The 19,274-nt window shown below is 39.9% G+C and overlaps 1 protein-coding gene across 5 annotated transcripts in view; it reads right to left on the bottom strand.

Moving 5' to 3' along the window:
* The window catches only part of FNIP2 (folliculin interacting protein 2), a 137,454-nt gene that overhangs the window by 44,680 nt on the left and 73,500 nt on the right, over nt 1-19,274 (bottom strand). For all 5 annotated transcript variants that reach the window (XM_008976136.4, XM_003822534.7, XM_055111975.3 and 2 more), the window contains 3 exons: nt 8,438-8,567; nt 613-814; nt 206-294 (listed from right to left, as the gene is read on the bottom strand). In XM_008976136.4, the coding sequence (XP_008974384.2) occupies nt 206-294; nt 613-814; nt 8,438-8,567 (421 nt within the window). The remainder of the gene's footprint in view (nt 1-205; nt 295-612; nt 815-8,437; nt 8,568-19,274) is intronic.

The following is a 19,274-nucleotide window of genomic DNA, read 5'->3' as shown; positions in this document are numbered from 1 at the left end:
ACTGTCGGTTGAGCAATATGAGGATTACTCAACGGTAAATTATTTAAATTTTTTGCTTCATTTGTTCTGTTTCCATCTTGAAGGGCGGAACCACAAAAGTGAGGAATAACTGCCAGGCCCCCAATTCTTCCAAGTCACAGTTTATCTTTATCCATGGCGGCTCATAAACATCTACTGTTGGATTTGCCAAACTTTGCCATTTTACCTGAATTCTCCCAGAGCTTCCATCAAACGGCTGACATAAAACTGGACTCGGAGACTTGATTCTGCTATTTTCCTACAGGAGATCATAGCCTTTATTGAAGAGAAAGCAAGTCAAATTACTGAGAAGAAATTTTATAACTTATCTACTGGGCTGTATTAAGAAAAAAATTATGTAATCAATTAACAACACTCAAGGTAATAATGCCTTCAGTCACGAAAAAGCAGTCATTTCCTTCCCTAAGGTAACCCAGTATCTGGTAACTAACATCAACATGCCTAAAATTTATCACTGCTACGGGTGATTTAACTTCCTTAGGAAAGACATCTGATACATCGGCAAAGAAATTCTGCCATCTTCAAAGCCCCACAATCACTTCTCTATTTGACTTTGGATTACATCCTTATTACCTTTTCAATTGCACTCTTCAGCCTGTTCATGTGAGATTCAAACAGGGGAAAATGAGAAAAGAAGAAGTCCTGGAAATTCCTTTGTGCTTCTTCTTTCTCACATAGGGAAAAGATGATGCTTATGGCAATTTTCTTCCTCCTAACCATAGCTGGATTAGAGCTACAGGTTTCTTCAGCCAAGCTGAATGTCTCATCAGTTGACCTGGAGGGAAATATAAGTTTGAAAAGTTGCCATGCATCAGTGAGTCACAATGAAGGTCAACTGTAATGACTGGGGATGACACCCAGAACATTCAGTCATAACTAAGAGTATCTCTGCCTTTAGTTCATTCTCTTCTATAATTCCCTGGCATGAAGATGAGAACATCAGCTTGCCTGCCACACGGTATTATCCTAACATGGAAAGAAGCTCAAATGAAAGCTACAAGTAATTTAAATTTCCCGTTGTTACTCTTGTCCTTTTCCTTTGAATCGTTTTATGTCAAATTGATGATATTTAGGAAGGAATGTGAAATATCTGTTTATCCAAAACATAGTCAGATACCAATAGATAAGACATCAAAAGAGGAATGATACTATGTGGTATTCTATTGAACAAGAGTAACACATTTGAACATGTACTGGTACTTCCAGGATTACTTTCCCAGGGCTGTTAAAACTACTAGATCAAGTAACTCTTCTAAATGCTCAGATTAAGCCATATGATTAAGCTCTCTGAAAATCCTCCAAGCAGAAACACCTACCTCTCTTCTGCTACAGTAAAATTTTCAAAAAACCTGATTCTTTTGAGAGACTCGGCTTCTATGATGACAGCCACGAAGCCCAAAACTTCTAAATATATATTTAATTTGTCTTGTGGGGTAAGCCTCACAAAAATGGCCTAACCATGTCTCTTACTTAACTACTGTGAAAAGCCAGTGTAGCTACCAAATAGCTACTAACAGCAAGAGTACAAATAAAATAGTTTTTTCCTACAAAAACACCAACACAAAGGACCTAACATTGCAAATGAGAGCCCTAGACTGGCGATACATTTTCTCTTTCTAACTCCATCATCTAGTCTCCTATCTCTGCCAAATATGGAAAGGAACTGCTTCCTCCATTTTCTTTACTATAAATTACAACATAACAATTACTCATGCTGGGCAGAATATGAGAATTAGCCTTCTGCCCCCTGGTCTTCAACTTATTTACTTAGGGCTCTACTCATAGCTTGTGTGATTTCAAATAAACCTAGATTTTATTATTAAACATACATATGCCAAAAGTGTTATGGTCAGGAAAGCTATTAAATTAATTAATTAATTTTGGGGGGACAGGGTCTCACTCTGTCACCCACGCTGGGGTGCAGTGGTGTGATCATGGCTCATTGCAGCCTCAATTTCCCAGGCTCAAGCGATCCTCCCACCTAGCCTCCCAAGTAGCTGGGACTACAGGCACATGCCACCATGCCCGGATACACTTTTTTTTTTTTTTTTTTGGTAGAGATGGAGTCTCCCTACATTGTCCAAGCTGGTCTTGAACTCCTGGGCTCAAGTGATCCTTCCACCTCAGTGTCCCAAAGTGCTGGGATTACAGCCGTGAGCCACTGCACATGGCTATTTTATTTTTAAAGGAAAGGAGATAGACATCTTATTCTAACCTCATTATGTGTTACTATTTCCCTTAACTTCAAGCAAGATCCTGGAGATGTAGGTATGGTTGGTAAATCAGTAAAAGGTTTTCACTCCAGATGTGTTACTGATGGCACATGGTGCTGTTATAAATGCTACACATTACAATAAACCATCAATTGCTTTCCCTGGGAAATTCCCAGATTCTAATCATCAGAGAAAATTCTTGAGGTTTCCTTAGAACTTCACACAATTTCATACAATGTTCTCTCTTCTTTACCAAGGTACTGGTACTAAAGCCTTGTTTTCTTGCACTACAGTAGTTGATTTCTGTTCTGTATAGGAAATTCTTCTGAGTTTATATTACAATAAGGCTTGCTTGCAATCCTTTCCACTTTGTCTGTCATCTTACATTTCCCTTCTTTTTCAAAAGTAAAATGACTGTATCAGTCCACTCATCTTTAGGCCAGCTTGACCTTTAATAATCAAATTATAATAAACACTGAACCCAATACAGTTTCTCATCAACATCTCCACCCTATAAACAATAGCCAATGCTCTCATCAGTTTTAACGTAGGAGAGAGTGCCACCTGCTGAAATTTCTGAAAAACTTCCATAGCTATAATAGAGTGGAGAACTTACTTGCTTCACTATAACCCTCCACTGAATTCTAAATCAACTGAGTTTCATTCTGTAGTCTTGCATCAACCATGCAACGTGGAATAAATCAGGTCACGTAGTATCTTACTTATAATTTAAAAATTATTCTACAAAAAATGATGTTTAAGAATGTTTTCAAAAATTTAAGTGTGTGTCCCAGTACTTCATCAGTACTTTATCTCCATGTCACCAGAGAAGGTACACAGGCTGTACTGCAAATGTGGAAACTGAGGCACAGTTCTGCCTCAACTTTCCTCGGGAACAGAAAGGTTCTTAGTAACAATGCTGGAGTTAGAACCCAGGATTCCTATCTTCTAGTCTAGGCTCATGACTTGGATACTGGCAATGACCAGGGATTCTGACCCCATGCCTAATCTGTCTGCTGGTGCTCATGCTAGTCAATGCATCATGCCACGCAGAGCACTGAGGAAAGGAGCTGGAAGCAGTCTGATCAACCGACAGCCCTGAGAGTCAAGGAAAGGCTGCAGCTACATACAATTTTTTTCCTAATAAAGAAATCAAATAGAATTTTGTTAACACTTATCGATAAGCATTTATATACATTGTAAGTACTTCAAGATCATAAATAATTAAAGCAAAAATGGCTATTTAAGTACATCTCAATAATCTATCACTGGTATCAGGACTCCTTAGTCTAATTGTTATTTATGTCAGTTTTGAACTTATACTGAACCTATGTATTACATTGGACTATATGAAATTAATGTTTTGTAGGTCAAAGAACATCCCATCAGCAACTTTATAAAGTTGGTCCAATTCAATAAGTCAAATCAAAAGGCTTCCTGGGACATTATACCTTGCTCTTTAGGGTTTCAATTGCCTCGGTAAGTGATGGAATCCTTGAGGTTAGCTGTTAGATGCCCAAGCCCCATTCCCCATCCAGTAATCAAAGTCTACCACTTGGCACAGCAGGGGGCTCTGAGGTCAGCGTGGAGCCAACTGTTAAGAATTGTGAATACTGAAAACATTCATTCTATTTTATAGAATAAAGTGTTGCCCGATTCTAACAAAAAACAGAAACTGTGACTATCATCCCTGCTACCTTTAACTCTCTTAGGAAGGACATTTTTAATTACCATGAATTTTCTGTCAAAGCCAGAAGCAATCACAGTGTTTGGTACCCACTATTCTCCTGTCTCTAGCATAAAAAACTAATTTTCCCAACCACATATCTGCCAAAAGGGAGAGATCAACTACAAATCCTTTAAATGAAGGGATCTTAGGCCGGGTGCAGTGGCTCACGCCTGTAATCCTAGCACTTTGGGAGGCCGAGGTGGGAGGATCACGAGGTCAAGAGATCGAGACCATCCTGGCCAACATGGTGAAACTCCGTCTCTACTAAAAATACAAAAATTAGCTGGGCGTGGTGGCACACGCCTGTAATCCCAGGTACTCAGGAGGCTGAGGCAGGGGAACCGCTTGAACCCGGGAAGCAGAGGTTGCAGTGAGCTGAGATTGCACCATTGCACTCCAGCCTGGTGACAGAGTGAGATTCCCGTCTCAAAAAAAAAAAAAAAAAAAAAAAAGGGATCTTCACGGGCACAGTAATCAATTCAAAACGTCTGCTACACTCATGTTCTCGGTGTTCAGCAGTACTCTATTAAGGGCTGGCTGCATGGGCATGCGACCCCACACGCACAGCGTCCCCCCTCTCACAAGGGCCCCAGGCTTCATTTAATGTTGTGATTACCATTTTGAATTTTAAATAATTTTATCTTTGGACTTTTGTGCTGTAAGTGAAGTTTAATGGGACAATGAAGCATGTGTTCGGATGAAGTCTAATGAGACAATGAAGCTCAGAAAAGGATACCCCAAAGTATGACACTTTGGTATGCTGAGTACTTTGAACTGAAGGACAGGGGCTCAAAAGCAAGACCTTGCTTTTCTGACCTTATCTTGCCCTTCCTTTTCCTACTCCTCTTTCTCCCCAAAGGCATAGAAACTAAGATTCCTGTTCCCCAAGGTAAATCAAAAAAACATGAGCCTCTTTTTTCCCCAAAGCTAACTGTAAAACCTATTATAGAAATACTATTCTAACTTTCTCCCACCTTTGTAAGTGCTGGTCACAAATAATTTCTCTGACCTACCTTGCCTGAAAATAGATCATAAGACCCTCCCATTTTGGAGGGGTCTTACCCTCTACCTGGGAGGAAGGAATGCTATACAGAGAGGTCAAAAAGAATTCCGACAAGACAGGTCCTGCTGGGTTTTCCTGCTTAAGTCTATTACCATTAGATCATATTTCTTTGTCCAATCACATTTCTACATGGCAGTCCATTCTGTGTTGAACTTAAGCATAAAAATACAGTTTTCCTTGGGTCCCTCAATCTTCATGTCTGAAGGCTCCATGTCATGTGAAACTTTGACTAAATAAAATTGTTATGTTTCTCTCTTGTTAACCTGTATTTGTTAAAGGAGCCATGACCCTTATGATGGGGAGGGCACGGATGAACTCAGAACCCAGGGCTTGCAGCCCAGACACCGAGCAACTGGCCTGGCAGTCAGGCACATACCCATAAGCCTGGGGCAGGCCATGGTGTTAGAAGACTCTAAAGCAGCACTGCCAGGTCTTGGACCCACACTAATGGCTGTGACTGTGGTGACAACAGAAGCTGCAGTAGCCATGGTTGTGGGTGATAGGGGAGAGGAGAGAGGAGGGACTCTGGTAGCTCCAGGAACCAGGGTGGAAGGCCAGTTTGCCCATCAGTCACCAGAGCCTGTCCCTATAGAGTCTGCACAGATATTTAACTCTATGACCTGAGCACCAGGATAGTAAATTATCACAAAGTAAAAGCCTACATGGGGACATTGCAATACAGAATATCAGGGAGTTATTATAATTCTGCAGAGAGTTTAGTCTCTGTTTTTGAAAACTGCTGCAACACTGCAAAGTAAATATTCATAGGCATAGAAATAGAAATTGAATGTAAAGATTGTTATACTGGACAAAAAAATACACTGTTTTCATATGAAGCTTCAAATGAACAAATTATTAAAGAGGAAGGCCATTTTAAAATTAATTTTTCCTTGTAATTGAGGACACAGTGATAGAATGCATAAACAGGCTTTTTGAATTATATATAACTCATGAGAACATTTTTAGTTTCTTGTAAGATCTCCACAAGTTACAGGAAATGTCAGAAGAAATATTAAAATAAGCTTGTATAAATTTACATCTAAAATTAAATTCAGACTTACTCAAAATGGATTTGTGTGAAGAATTAAATCTTTTAAAAAACTGTTTAACAAGAATCATCTGATCCAGATGTACTAAAATTTACATCTTGAAAGTTTATCAAAAATTTATCCATAACCATCATTCTGAGCAAACTATCCCAAGGACAGAAAACCAAACACCGCATGTTCTCACTCATAGGTGGGCACTGAACAATGTCCCCACTTGGACACAGGGTGGGGAACATCACACACCGGCGCCTGTCGTGGGGTAGGGGGATGGGGGAGGGATAGCATTAGGAGATATACCTAATGTAAATGACAAGTTAATGGGTGCAGCACACCAACATGGCACATGTATACATATGTAACAAACCTGCACGTTGTGCACATGTACCTTAGAACTTAAAGTATAATAATAATAATAAAAAATTATCCAAATGTTGTCATAGTCCATAAAGCTATGTAAGACTGCATCAGCAGAAAGATCCTTCTCCAAGTAAAAAATTATCAAAAATTATTTGCCACCTTGCATTTGCCAGGAGTGACTATCACTTTCAATTATATCCATTGAAAGCCAAGTTGCTAAAACTATAAACTTTGATGACTAAACAAATGTATTGGCAGAAAAGGCTTACAACACAAGATATCACATAATGATATTATAATATAAAATTATGACATCAAAAATATTATGTTTGGAATTTATTAGTTTATATTATTATTCATCTATCACTATCATCTCTATTATATCTTACATATAAAGTATTCTTAAAGAAAAACTTTTTTTCTTTTTAGTCCCTTTAATAACTCTTTTCTTGTTTTTTGGGTAAGAGGACCACATTTTTATTTTGCACTGGCCCATAAATTAGGTAGCCAGCCTTGACCATATTCACAACCTTTCTGAATGTAAGATATTTATTTTAGGTGTATTATTTCAACTTTGGATTTAAACCTGAAGGGATAAAAAAACATTTTCAGAAAAGAAATGTTGAAAGAGGATGGTTTCCAAGACCTATCTCTTCCAATAACAGAAGCTGTCATAATGACAGTGAGGATGGTGGCGATGCCGTCTCCTGACAGTTGCAGTAATGGTAATGACAATGACAGCAATAATAATAGTAAATAACTCACATTGGCCACATTTTATTGCCCATATCCTATGTCTTGGTTAAACACCGGACTTGATTTATCTCATTTAACCCTCCCAGCCACACTCCGAAGCTGTGCTAGTATTATTATCATATTGCAGATGACGATGCAACACTCAGAATCCAGGTTAACTTATTCTATCAGACATCTAGTGAGTGACAGAGCTAGGACTTGTGTTCACACAAAATTCCAAGCTTTTAATCATTTCATTCAAAGTCCACCAACCAAAAAGCAGCTTCTTGATGGGTGACAAAGCTATAATTTTTTCTTTCCAGCTAGCTCCCTAAGATTGTGAAAGGAACAGAAGCGAGGCAAGCCACCTGACATGTGCTGCTCACACACCCTGACCCCGCAGTTTCTCAGCTTGTCCCTGCAGTGTCATCTCTTCCAGGAAGGGCTCCCTAATTCCCCCCATGACCATCACTGTATTTTCTCCATCCTGAGTCTCATGGCACTTTATGTCTCCCTGTGATATTTATCATGTACCGTCTTGTAAACTATCCAAGTACAGGCACATAGCTGAACTGTCTTATACCTTCACAGATCTCTACGTATGTTGAGTACTAGTCAATTTACTAAATCAGTTAATTGACATGTGAATTTTTATAGGTACATATAAAAATTCCACTTCAAGTATTTGGATTGTAGGAAGAACAAGTTGGAAGCTATGAATGTAACATCAAATGTACATTTTGCACACAAAACCAGCTGAAATAAAGACAGAAAATACCTAGATGCCATCTCTATTTAAAATCATGTTCATATCTGTTTAGTTGAAGAATTTACATTTTACAAAGAGAATATATCACAAACCCTTGACTTCATATATTTTTGAATACCACACTGGTATCACTGTAGCCAAGGAAGAGATTGATCCACCCTTCATTACTTATACAAGCTACATCTGGAAGGGACTCAATTTAAAGAGAGCACACCATTTTAAATGAACACCCAATCTAGCTCAACATGATACAACTACCCAGATACTTCCCAGTGTCTTCCAAAGGAGGAGATTTTAAAATTTCAGCTTTTATTTATTCTTCCCTTTAGAACTTCCAATTTGTAAACTTTCAGGCTCAGCTGAAGCTAATAAAAAAGTTTTGGTTCTTTTTCCACTGACAATAGGCACGAACAGCCTCCCTGCCAGTTTCATCAAGCTGCCTACACTCCTACTTTTCTCAGCAAGAGGAAACTTGCAACTCACCTTCTTGGGATGATGCCATTTTCCAAACTTGTTGTCTGACTTCGAAGCCAGCGGCGCTGGTAACTGCTGGAAGAAGATGTAGAGGAGCTTGGAGATGGGAAAGGAGTGATCAAAAGACTGCTTAGTGAGGCTGTAGGAAGAATTTGGAATTTGAAAGTTGAGGTAAATTAGTCCTTATGTAGCTACATAATGCACAACATTAAGAATGTATTTAATATCACTGAACTCTACATTTATTATGTATTTAATATCACTAAACTGTACACTTCACCATTAAAAAAAATGAGAAAACCCGCAATTACCTTTGCACCAACCTAATAAAATGGTTGAGATGGTAAATTTTATATTATATGTATTTTAATACAATCCAAAAATTGGAAAAAAAATATCTATGCCAAGTAATCTAAAATTTCAGGTTCTACCAGTCATATCCAGCAGGGGGAGACTATAATTTCTCTCTTCCTAAGATTTCTGAACAGCAAAGAAAACATCCTTTAAAAAGGAACACAAATTAAAGGAAATAAAAGTCACAGATGTAGCAAGTGCATAAATTAGCAGGCTCATATTACAAATGCAAAATAATCATTACTCAGACTGTAGATTGCAGATTTCTACTAAAATGGTCCACACAACATAACTATATTGCCACCTGGTAACTAATGCCATACATAATGCTTACTTTACACGTATTTCCTCCTGAGTAATCCTTCACTCTATACTTTGAGGTAAAATTAGGCAAATAAGTTTTTTCCCCATCTAGTATCCTGTCTCCCAAACTTCATCTCCGTATATACAATACTTATCCTTCTTCCCTCCAGCCCCCACTGCTACTCTGCTGTCTGTGAAAAAGAAACCTCTACTCTCCAATATGCTTTCTGCTTGGATTACTTATTTGCCTCTGAACCTTTCTCTGCTTCCTCCTGCTACATATTAGATGCCTACACCTGTGTCTCAGGAAGTATGAGCTGACAGTGCCATCCCAGACTTTTCTAACAGGCAGGGAGGAGGGACTAGTCCCTCTCAGGTAGGCAAAGGGTTTCTTTCAAGTCAAGCTGCTTGATGAACATCTACTGGTTTGAAAGAATGGAAGAAAACAGACTTGTTCTGCTTTTACTTCCCTAAGGCTAAGGAATTAGACATTGAAATGTCACTCAGTCCAGTGGAAAATAAAATAGGGTGCTACAGATGGCCAGTCAACATTTTCTGAAACAAATCACAGGGCAAAGGAAATTGATTTTGGTAAATACAGTATACTATGCTCATGAATATCACTTGATAAAGCAGTGTCTCCACATGAACTATTACATTTATACTTTTGTAGGCAAATGTAAATAACCTGACTTCCCGACCTGAGCTCTTAAATACTACAGGAGTTACTTTGCTATCAACTAATAAGAAATGCCAGGTGTGCTAGGCAACTGGGGTAAGTGGTGGACAAGTCTGTAATAGTATCAATGAACATGATGACTCAAGTTTCTTTCCAAAGCAGAGGTCTCTGAGATGCTTTTCCTTTTATCTAGCTGATATTCACAGAAAATTTGTTTGGTAGGTCTTAATCATCTTTGCATCCATTGTATCCATAACGGTGCCTTGACCACAGTAGGCAATTGGCAAATGCTTCCTGAACGTATGGCACTTTTTTTTTTTTTTTTTAACCAAACTGTTACATGTGCCTGGCCCCAGTAAGCTGACCTGGTTGCCATCTTGAGATCAGACTTAAATCCCCAAAACCAAATCCACATTTCAAGTATCAGTGAACAGGTAATTTTCCTGAGAATTTTGAAAGGAGTTAGAAGAGAGCTTTTCCTTGGAGTCACACAAAATTACTTAATAAAACATCCTAATTAGACGTTTCTGTCCTGCCCCCTAGTTCCTAAAGTCCCCTACAGAATCCAGAAGCCCCTCCCACATCTCTAGGGTCCTGCCTCTCTCCTTCCCTTATGCTGAGCAAATCAACTTCTGGCAGGCAGAGAACAAGGTTGACAGATGGTACTTGCTGGATAAATACTTTTCTCCTGTCACAGTATTAGGGCTCAGAAAATGGTACCCCAAAATATGGTGCCCCGGCATCCTGAGCACTTTGAACCAAAGGACACTGGAAGGCCTCAGAAGTCAAGTCTGTCTCAGATCTTCTCCTGACCTTCTTTCTCCTGCTCCCCCTCCTCCCTGCAAGGCAAACCACAGAAACTAAAATTCCTCTTCATTAAGGCAAGTCACAGAAACTAGATCCCCTTTTCCCCCAAAGCCAGCCATGAAACCTAGAAATATTACTCTAACATTCCCTTGCCTTTCTATGTAAGAGCTGGCTATAAGGAAATTCTTAGGCCTACTTTATCTGAAAGTAGATCGTTAAGACCCTTAATTCCAGAAGGGGTCCAGTCCTATACCTGACAGGAAGAAATGCCACACAGAGAGGTCAAGAAGAATCAGGATGGGCCCTTGCTAGGTGGGTTTTCCCCTTTGGTCTGTGACTATAAGATCAACCCCCTTTTGTCCAATTACAATTCTACCTGGCTACCCACTCCTTCATCAAATCTAAGCATAAAAAGGGACAGTTTTCCCTTGGGTCTTTGGTTATCTCTGAAGGCTGCCATGTCATATAAAATTTTGATGCATTCTTCAGTATGACAATTGCATTTTTCAACTCCTGAATTTCTGCTTGATTCTTTTTAATTATTTCCATTTCTTCATTAAATATATCTGATAAGATTCTGAATTCCTTCTGTGTTCTCTTGAATTTTGAGTTTCTTCAACACAGCTATTTTGAATTCTTTGTCTGAAAGGTCACATATCTCTGTCTCTCCAGGACTGGCCCCTGGTGCTGTATTTAGTCCATTTGGTGAGGTAACGTGATCCTGGATGGTCTTTATGCTTGTGGATGTCAGTCAGTGTCTGGGCATTGAAGAGTTAGGTATTGATTGTAGTCTTCACAATCTGGGCTTGTCTGTACCCACCTTTCTTGGGCAGGCTTTCCAAATATTTGAAGGGACTTGGGTATTGTGATCTAAGTTTTTGGTCACTGCAGCTGTATCTGAACAAGCCAGCTGACACTGTGCTCCCCTTGGCTGATCTTGGATAAGATCTAGAAGAATTCTCTGGATTACCAGGCAAAGACTCTTGTTCTCTTCCTTTACTTTGTCCCAAACAAATGGAGTCTCTTTCTCTCTCTGCTGAGCTGCCTAGAGCTGGAGGAGGGGTGAAACAAACATCCCTGTGACCACCACCATTGAGACTGCATTGGGGCAGACCTGAAGCCAGCACAGCACCGGGTGTTGCCCAAGGCCTGCTGCAACTACTACCTGGTTACCGTCTATGTTTGCTCAAGACCTAGGGCTCTAAAATCAGCAGGTGGTGAAGCCAGCCAGGCTTGTGTCCTTCCCTCAAAGGTGGCAAGTTCCCCCTGGTGAGTCCAGAGATGCTGTCTGTGAGCCAATGCCTGGAGTCAGAAACCTTACAAATCTACCTGGTGTTCTGTTCTGCTGCAGCTGGGCTGGCACCCAAGCCACAAGACAAAGTCATTCCAACTCTTCCCTCCCCTGTCCCCAGGCAGAGGAGTCTCTCTCCATGTCCACCACCACCACAGGCCTATAGTGGCTACTGCCAGCCTATAGCAACGTTCACTTAACGCCCAAGGGCTCTTCAGTCAGCTTATGGTGAATGCTGCCAGGCCTGGGACTCACCCTTAGGGCAGTGGGCTCCCCTCTGGCCCAGGGCAGGTCCATAGATGCTATCCAAGAGCCAATGTCTGGAACTGAGGACCCTAAGTGCCTGCTTGGTGCTCTACCCCACTATGGCCAAGCTGGTACCACTTTTCTCAAGCATAAGGGGCCTCTCCTCAAAGCCACCACAGCAGTGACTGTGCTAGGTCATGTCACGTCTCAGAGTCTCACCCAGGGCCTTAAGTCAGCAGGTGATGAATCCTGCCAGTACTGGGTCCTTCCCTTCAAGGCAGCAGGTTCCTCTGTGCCCAGGCTGTGTCTGAAAATGTTGTCTGGGAGCTAGGGCCTAGAATAGGCACCTCATGACATTGCCCAGTGCTCTATCCTACTGTGTCTGAGCTGGTATCCAAGTTGCAAGACAAAGTCCTCTTTACTGTTCCCTCTCCTCTCCAAGTGGAAGAAAGGAGTCTCTCCTGGAGCTACCAACTACACTGCCTGGGGTTGGGAGATAGGTGGCACAAGCATTCCCTTAGTTGCCACGGCTGGTGTATCACTAAGCCATGTGCACCCCAAGTCCACTGGCTCTGAGCCCAGCACAGCATCAGAACTGGCCCAGGAGTTGCAGTCCTTGTGGTCTAGACAGCCTTTCAAGTTTATTTATTTAGGACCCCAGAGCACTTTAGCCCGTGGCGGCAAGGCTTTCTGTAACACAAGTTCCAGCTGCTGGGATGGGCGTTTCCTTCTGGCTAGGGCTGGAGTAAGTGCTCTGTGGGCACCAGCTGAGCTCTGCCTGGTGTTGGCAGCACTGCATTCCAATGCAAAGTTTCTCCCCAAGTGCACAGATTCCCTTTCTGCACCACACGTCCAGGGGATTGGGGAGGGATGGTGCTGGCAATTCAAGACTGTCTCGCCTACCCTCCCACCCTCTATGAAGTTAAAAGCAGGTTCTGTGATAGTTCACCTGATTTTTGATTTTTATGAAGTTGTTTTTTTTGTGTGTGGATAGTTTTTAAATTTGGGGTTCCTGCAGGGAGGACGATCGGTGGAGGCTTCCATTCAGCCATCGTGCTCTGCCTCCTCTTCACGTAAAATTTTGATTAAATCATTTGTTACGCTTTTCTCTTGTTAACCTGTATTTTGTTACAGGTGTGTCAGCTATGACCCTTAAGAGGGGTGAGAAAAGGTATCACACCCTTTCTGCCCCTACAACACAAGACAGAGAAGACCCTGAGGTCCAATTTATTCTGGAAATTATCTGTATTATATAATTCAGGTTAGCAAACTGAGTAGGAGTCCAGGCTCCTAGTTCAAATCCTGCTTCTGTGTCTAGTAGCTGTGACACATGGCCAGCAGTTTACTTAACGTGTCAGCTCCCTCATCTGTAAAACGGGGACAATAAAGTACCACACCTCAGTATTTTTCATGAAAGCTACTATCTGCTAGCGGATTCTGAATTGTCTAGTGGATCAAAACCAACATTTAAAAAAACAGAAAAGAAAACAGAGTATATTGCACTGTTAATATTAATCCATGAAACTTCTCTGTAATATATAAAGATGTTTCTTACTAGATCATGATGTAAAATGCATTAGCATGGGTTGCAGACCAAAGAAAAATTTGAAAAAACAGCTATTTCATAAGCTTCCTGTGAAGATTAAACAAATCAATACGCATACAACACTTAACCCAGTCACCCACACGATAAATGTTAGCCTTTCACTCCTTCTAATCATTCTCGGAAAAGGTGGGCCAAGTAAGACAACTTGGTGTACTAGAAGATTATTAGTTCTAATTAGTTAATTATGAGAAGAACTTACAACTTGTAAAAGAGACATAACAAGAGAAGGCAAAAAATCAAAGAGAACATTCCTTTTTTCCTGCTGAATGACACTTTTTATGGCATGCAAATGAGACAGTTTATATTACAGTGTTGGCTTAGTGCTATCCAGCATTTCCTCATCAAAAGTATTTTAAGATTTTTATGTAAAAGTGCTGCGGCACATCATTGTTAATCATATACTCTAGATAACAATTCAGTACAACTTTCAAATGCAAGAGGACTAACCTTAACCTGAAAACAATTGCCATTTTCATGGCAAAAGGGTGGATTCAGTCAACATCAGTGTATCTGAATGTTGGCCTGGCTCACTATCTGAATGGCAGGGCCTTCTGATGCAATGCATGCAATGCTCGAGTGCTAGTATACATCTGAGCCACCTGGGGAGCTTGTTTAAAAAGAAAGCTTCATGAAGGTGGTGGTGCAAGCATGTTGTCCAGTAACTTGGTGGCCTGAGGCAGGAGGATAGCTCAAGCCCAGAGGATCGCTTGAGCCTAGGAGCTTGAGTCCAGCCTAAACAACATAGTCAGACCTCATCTCTTTAAAAAGAGAAAGACAAGACAGCAACATGGGCTCTCCCCTAGTTGACTCACTACCTTTGGAATACGGCCTAGCATCTACATGATAATGAAAAGAACTTTTGCATGAGTTCAGTGCTAGCTGTGCCTCCAGTTAACTCTATGTACTGGATAAAGAAATTCTCCAATTGGTACCTCAGTTATCAAATGCCAAGACTTTTAGTTAAATTATTCACAGGCTCGGTTTCAGTTTTAAAAGTGCTATATCTAAATGTTCCTTAATATTTTTAGGAGCTTTTCTTTTACAATACTTTTATAATTAGAAAAAAGTTAATGCATATAGGTTGCAAAGACTTTGGCAGTTTTGTGCATTAAGAAGAAAATTAAAATTAACACTAGTCCCATCACCAGATTACTGTTAACATTTTATATCTGGTTAACGCCCAGCTTAAACACAACTGTGCTTTTGTCCCCACCCTCCTATCTAAGGAGGTATCTTCAACTAGCATCCATTTATACCTGCAGAGATTAACAACAAGAAAAGAGAATCAATCTAAAGATTTTAAAATGCTGCTTGCTGCTGTTCCTGGCATGTGCCAATCAAGTTCAAGATTAATGTTTGACTTTCTCTGCAAAAAAATTTTTGCTACTTGTGACAGTTTACTAGAAAACACTGTAGTGATTATTTGATGAAAGAATTTAGATTTGACCAAATAAGGCCCTGAAGCTCTTAAATCAAACCCATTCACTCAACGAATATTTACTGAACACGTACTAAGTGCCTGCACCATGCTAGGGACCTAGGATGGAAACTGAAAGGACATAGGCAGAGTAGTTGCCCTTAAGAGACTTACACTCACGGAATAAATAAGATTATTTCAGACAGTGGTAACTACTATAAAAATAAGTTACCATGATTTTCTCTAAGTAACTAGCACAAAGGTTTTTGGGGGTGGTAGAGGTAAATTCTTTAATCAGTGGTCGACAACACCTTTATGAAAATGGGTCATCTCAACTGAGACTTAAATGCCAACAAAAGCCAGCCATGGAAAAGGCTCAAAGGGAGGACATCCCAGACATTCTATATGAAAAGAACCAGATAATATCAATATTTACCAAAAAAAAAAATCCAAGCATACTCCTACTTATATATATGGATGGATTTATTTTCCCCCCCTCATTCAAATATTCATTGAGCATCTACTATATGCCAGGTACTATATGAGCTGCTGGGAACAGATCTGTTAATATGACAGATTGGGTAGGTTTCTGCCCTCATGGAGCTCACACTCTGAGGGAGAAGAAGAACAAACAAAAGTCTTCAAGGATTTAACAACATAACCACATAATGTGGTAAGTCGAGAAAGAAGGTGCAGAAGTCAAGCACTCAGAAGCAGCTCCAGTTTCTTCAAAGGAAAAAGTTTTGAGGTTGGCTTATTTATTCTGCCGAAAAATGTGATCACAGTTCCAAACAGGCAGCACCCTCAGACTTTGTCCAGGAAATAGGGCTACAGCAAATGATCAGGGCAGGACCCTAGAACAGATCTATGCCCTGCCAAGCATTTTCACTTGCAAGGAGACATCTAGGGAAAGGATGCTGCAGAGAACTCCTAACTCTTCTCTGTCTTCAGCGGCCATTCAAATACATGTGGAAACAATCCCATCAAAATAAAAAATGTATCAGTGGGATCAGACCCCTTATTTCCTCTCCAGGCTCATTCTGCACCACTCTCCCATCCCCACGATACATCTTTGCACTAGCCCTAGCCCTTCCCGTACCTAAGATGCTCTTTGTTGTGATCTTCACATAGTTGGTCCCTACTGCCATTCAAGTCTCAGCTGAAATGTCATCTTCTCAGAGAGGCCTTCCATAAGTTTTCTTTTCCTCAGTGGTAAGTGGTTGCCTACATTTTATTGTCTATTATCTGTCTCTCCTTTATTGAATATAAAATCTGTGAGATCAGGGATAATATCCATTTGACCACTGATCTATTCTCATATCCTAGAAAAAAATGTCCGCCACATGAGATGCTCAAGAAACGCTGCTGGATGAAGAATGAGCAAACAGTATGTGCAGGATGACAGTGATACCCATCTCTTCAAGTGTGACAGAAATGAAGCATTAGAGAAACACATTTCTGGACAGAATTCGAATACTGAATTTGTTAAAAGTTTCCTGTGGCCAACACAGTATATACGGCATTTAGATTTTCTTTTCTCCCCTGTCTTCATTAAAAACAATTTTTTGGATGGCATAAGTGATAGTATGGCTCTGAATCTGAGCACTTTTTATATATGTTTGACACAGGGGGTATTACATCCACAACACAATAATGATCTTTGTTTACTGTAATATGACACTACTTATCTTCAAGTTTTAGCTTGAAACACTGGCAAAAATACAAGGTTCCTCGAAGTTTAGCAATTGTATTTCTCAACACACAAACACAGGAGCATTTAAAAGCTAAATGAGTATAGCTGTAATTATTGTCTAGCAGGAAAATTTCATTTAAAATAAACCAAAAATGTTAATAGGAAAATCAAATTATAAGGAATACATTATAGTTCCCAAATCACAAAATGATTTTAGCACTTTAAAGGGTCCTCAAAAGCCAAACAGGTACTTTAAAGTTTTAATAAAATTCCTATAAAGGCCCTTTAATAAAAAGCCAATGTTCTTACCACCTTGATTTCAAAACATCTTAAATTTTTTCCTTTTTAAAAAATTTGTAGCGTGAACCCGGGAGGCGGAGCTTGCAGTGAGCCGAGATCGCGCCACTGCACTCCAGCCTGGGCGACAGAGCGAGACTCCGTCTCAAAAAAAAAAAAAAAAAAAAAAAAAAAAAAAAAAAAAAAAAAAAAAATTTGTATAATTAAAAAAAATTTATACAAAGGTTTTAAAAATTTATAAGGGGTACAAGTGCAGTTTTGTTATGTGGATATGTTGTATGGTAAAACACCTTAAATTTTAATTTATCTAAGGTATAAACGCTAGCCACCTTGGTAACCAACTCACTCTGCACATTTATATGTCAAATTATTCTAGTGTCCTATGTCTTTTATTTATAGTTTGGGCTCTAAGAAAGAGGTGTCTACAAAAGACTTACGGAGGGCATAAAAATGTGGTCCTTTATTATTTCATTTAAGTAAAAGTTATTTAGTCTGGCTCCACGAAGGATTTTAATTCAAGTTACACTAAACTTATAGATTAATTTGCAGAATTTGATGTATCGCTCCATTTATTTAGGTCTTCTTTTAATATAAGTTATTACAATTTCTCAATACCAGTATCACATATTTTTTCTTAGATTTATTCCTTTATCCCTTACAGTTTTTATTGCTATCTGCATTACTTTCTAATTTTTCTTAAACAGGTATGTAAGAATGCAAATTTAGAAAGGAAAAAGCTAAGGCAAAAGACCAAATAAATTTGTGGAAATGAGAAAGATAAATATCCATGCCAGGAAAATACCAAACATCTGAAATAGGAGAAATATAAAGAAATAAGAAACTGAGCCACACTACAGATTATCAAGCTCACATATATAAGGACAAGGCAAAGCAAGGCTAAGGCCAAGGCCAAGATTCGACGGTTAAGATACAACCAGGCATTTTTAGATTTGGATAGTTTATTACTTACATAGACAGTGAAAAGAAGAATAAGCCAAAGGTGCCAGCTCCCAGTGATCTTTGCCCCATACATCAAAAAGGACAACACCAACACAAAAGGGGCCAGATGCCTACAAGGCAAGTTGTGGGATATCCCGTTGCTGGGGAGTCAGTTCTAGACTGCAGCTACACGCTTTTATATATTGCAGCTCTAGTCTGAGGCGGGTAGGGCAGAAAGTCCCATACCTCATCAGAACTCTGGAGTGGATGAGAAACTATCATGACAGCCTCCCGGGGAAGGTAGGGAAGTGTTCCAAGAGGATCAAGTTGTACTGCCAGGGCTCAGATAAGATGCAGCTTAAGCCTTTGCCTGTATGGAATTGTGCAAGGTCAATGGGGTGTCACAGCCTTTTCCCTGACACAAAGAATAAATAAAAACAGTACCCTCCTTTGCTCTTGCTCCTCTCTACAAAGCACTCTATCAGTTCAGTTGGTGAAGGGTTCAAGTACAAACGGGATGCCATCCTTCATTATTCAATGGTCCCACACTGTAATAAAGAACCTGACTTGTTTCTTGATGTTCAACTCCTGATAGCTTTTAAGCTTTACCCTCCTCTCCCTCTTCCCTTTCTGCTCCACACCTGGGCAAACTGATGAGGAAAGCCCAGGTGCTCACTCCTTTGGTACCAGTGAGAATTTCAAACCATATGCAGGAACCCTCACCCCAGCCTTATCTCGCAACCACCATAAAAGCCCCAGTGTAATCCCCTGTCCCATTCTCTGAAGACATTCTCCAGCCAGCTCGAGAAGCCTGTTGTCTCCCCAGAACAGCCTCATTATGTGAGTAATAAACCTTTTCATATCCTCTTGGTGTGTGCATGTAGAGTCATCAATCTTGACATCTACACCAAATTTTGGATGGTTATACATCCTGTATCTGCAGAGTGACCAAAACACGTCTTATCTGAACACTATGATAATGTAGATTCTTACCCTGAAAGTTCATTTCAAAGCATTTAAATAAAAATGTTTAAAAGTATATATTGTAAGTTCTCCTTATACTGACTTTCTTTATTTTACCACTTTTAAGAACAGAGGAAATGCAGTTGCAGACAGAATGGAAAAAGTATTTTTCTTATCAATGATGTGAACACCTTGACGAGGAAGAGTTTAAAGCTGAATTCAGGTCAACAGACAAGGCTTGATGACACTGG

Source organism: Pan paniscus, chromosome 3 (assembly GCF_029289425.2).
Source record: "Pan paniscus chromosome 3, NHGRI_mPanPan1-v2.0_pri, whole genome shotgun sequence".
Classification (NCBI taxonomy): Eukaryota; Metazoa; Chordata; class Mammalia; order Primates; family Hominidae; genus Pan; species Pan paniscus.
The sequence above is the reverse complement of the archived record's forward strand: the minus strand, read 5'-3'. Positions and strand labels throughout refer to the sequence as shown.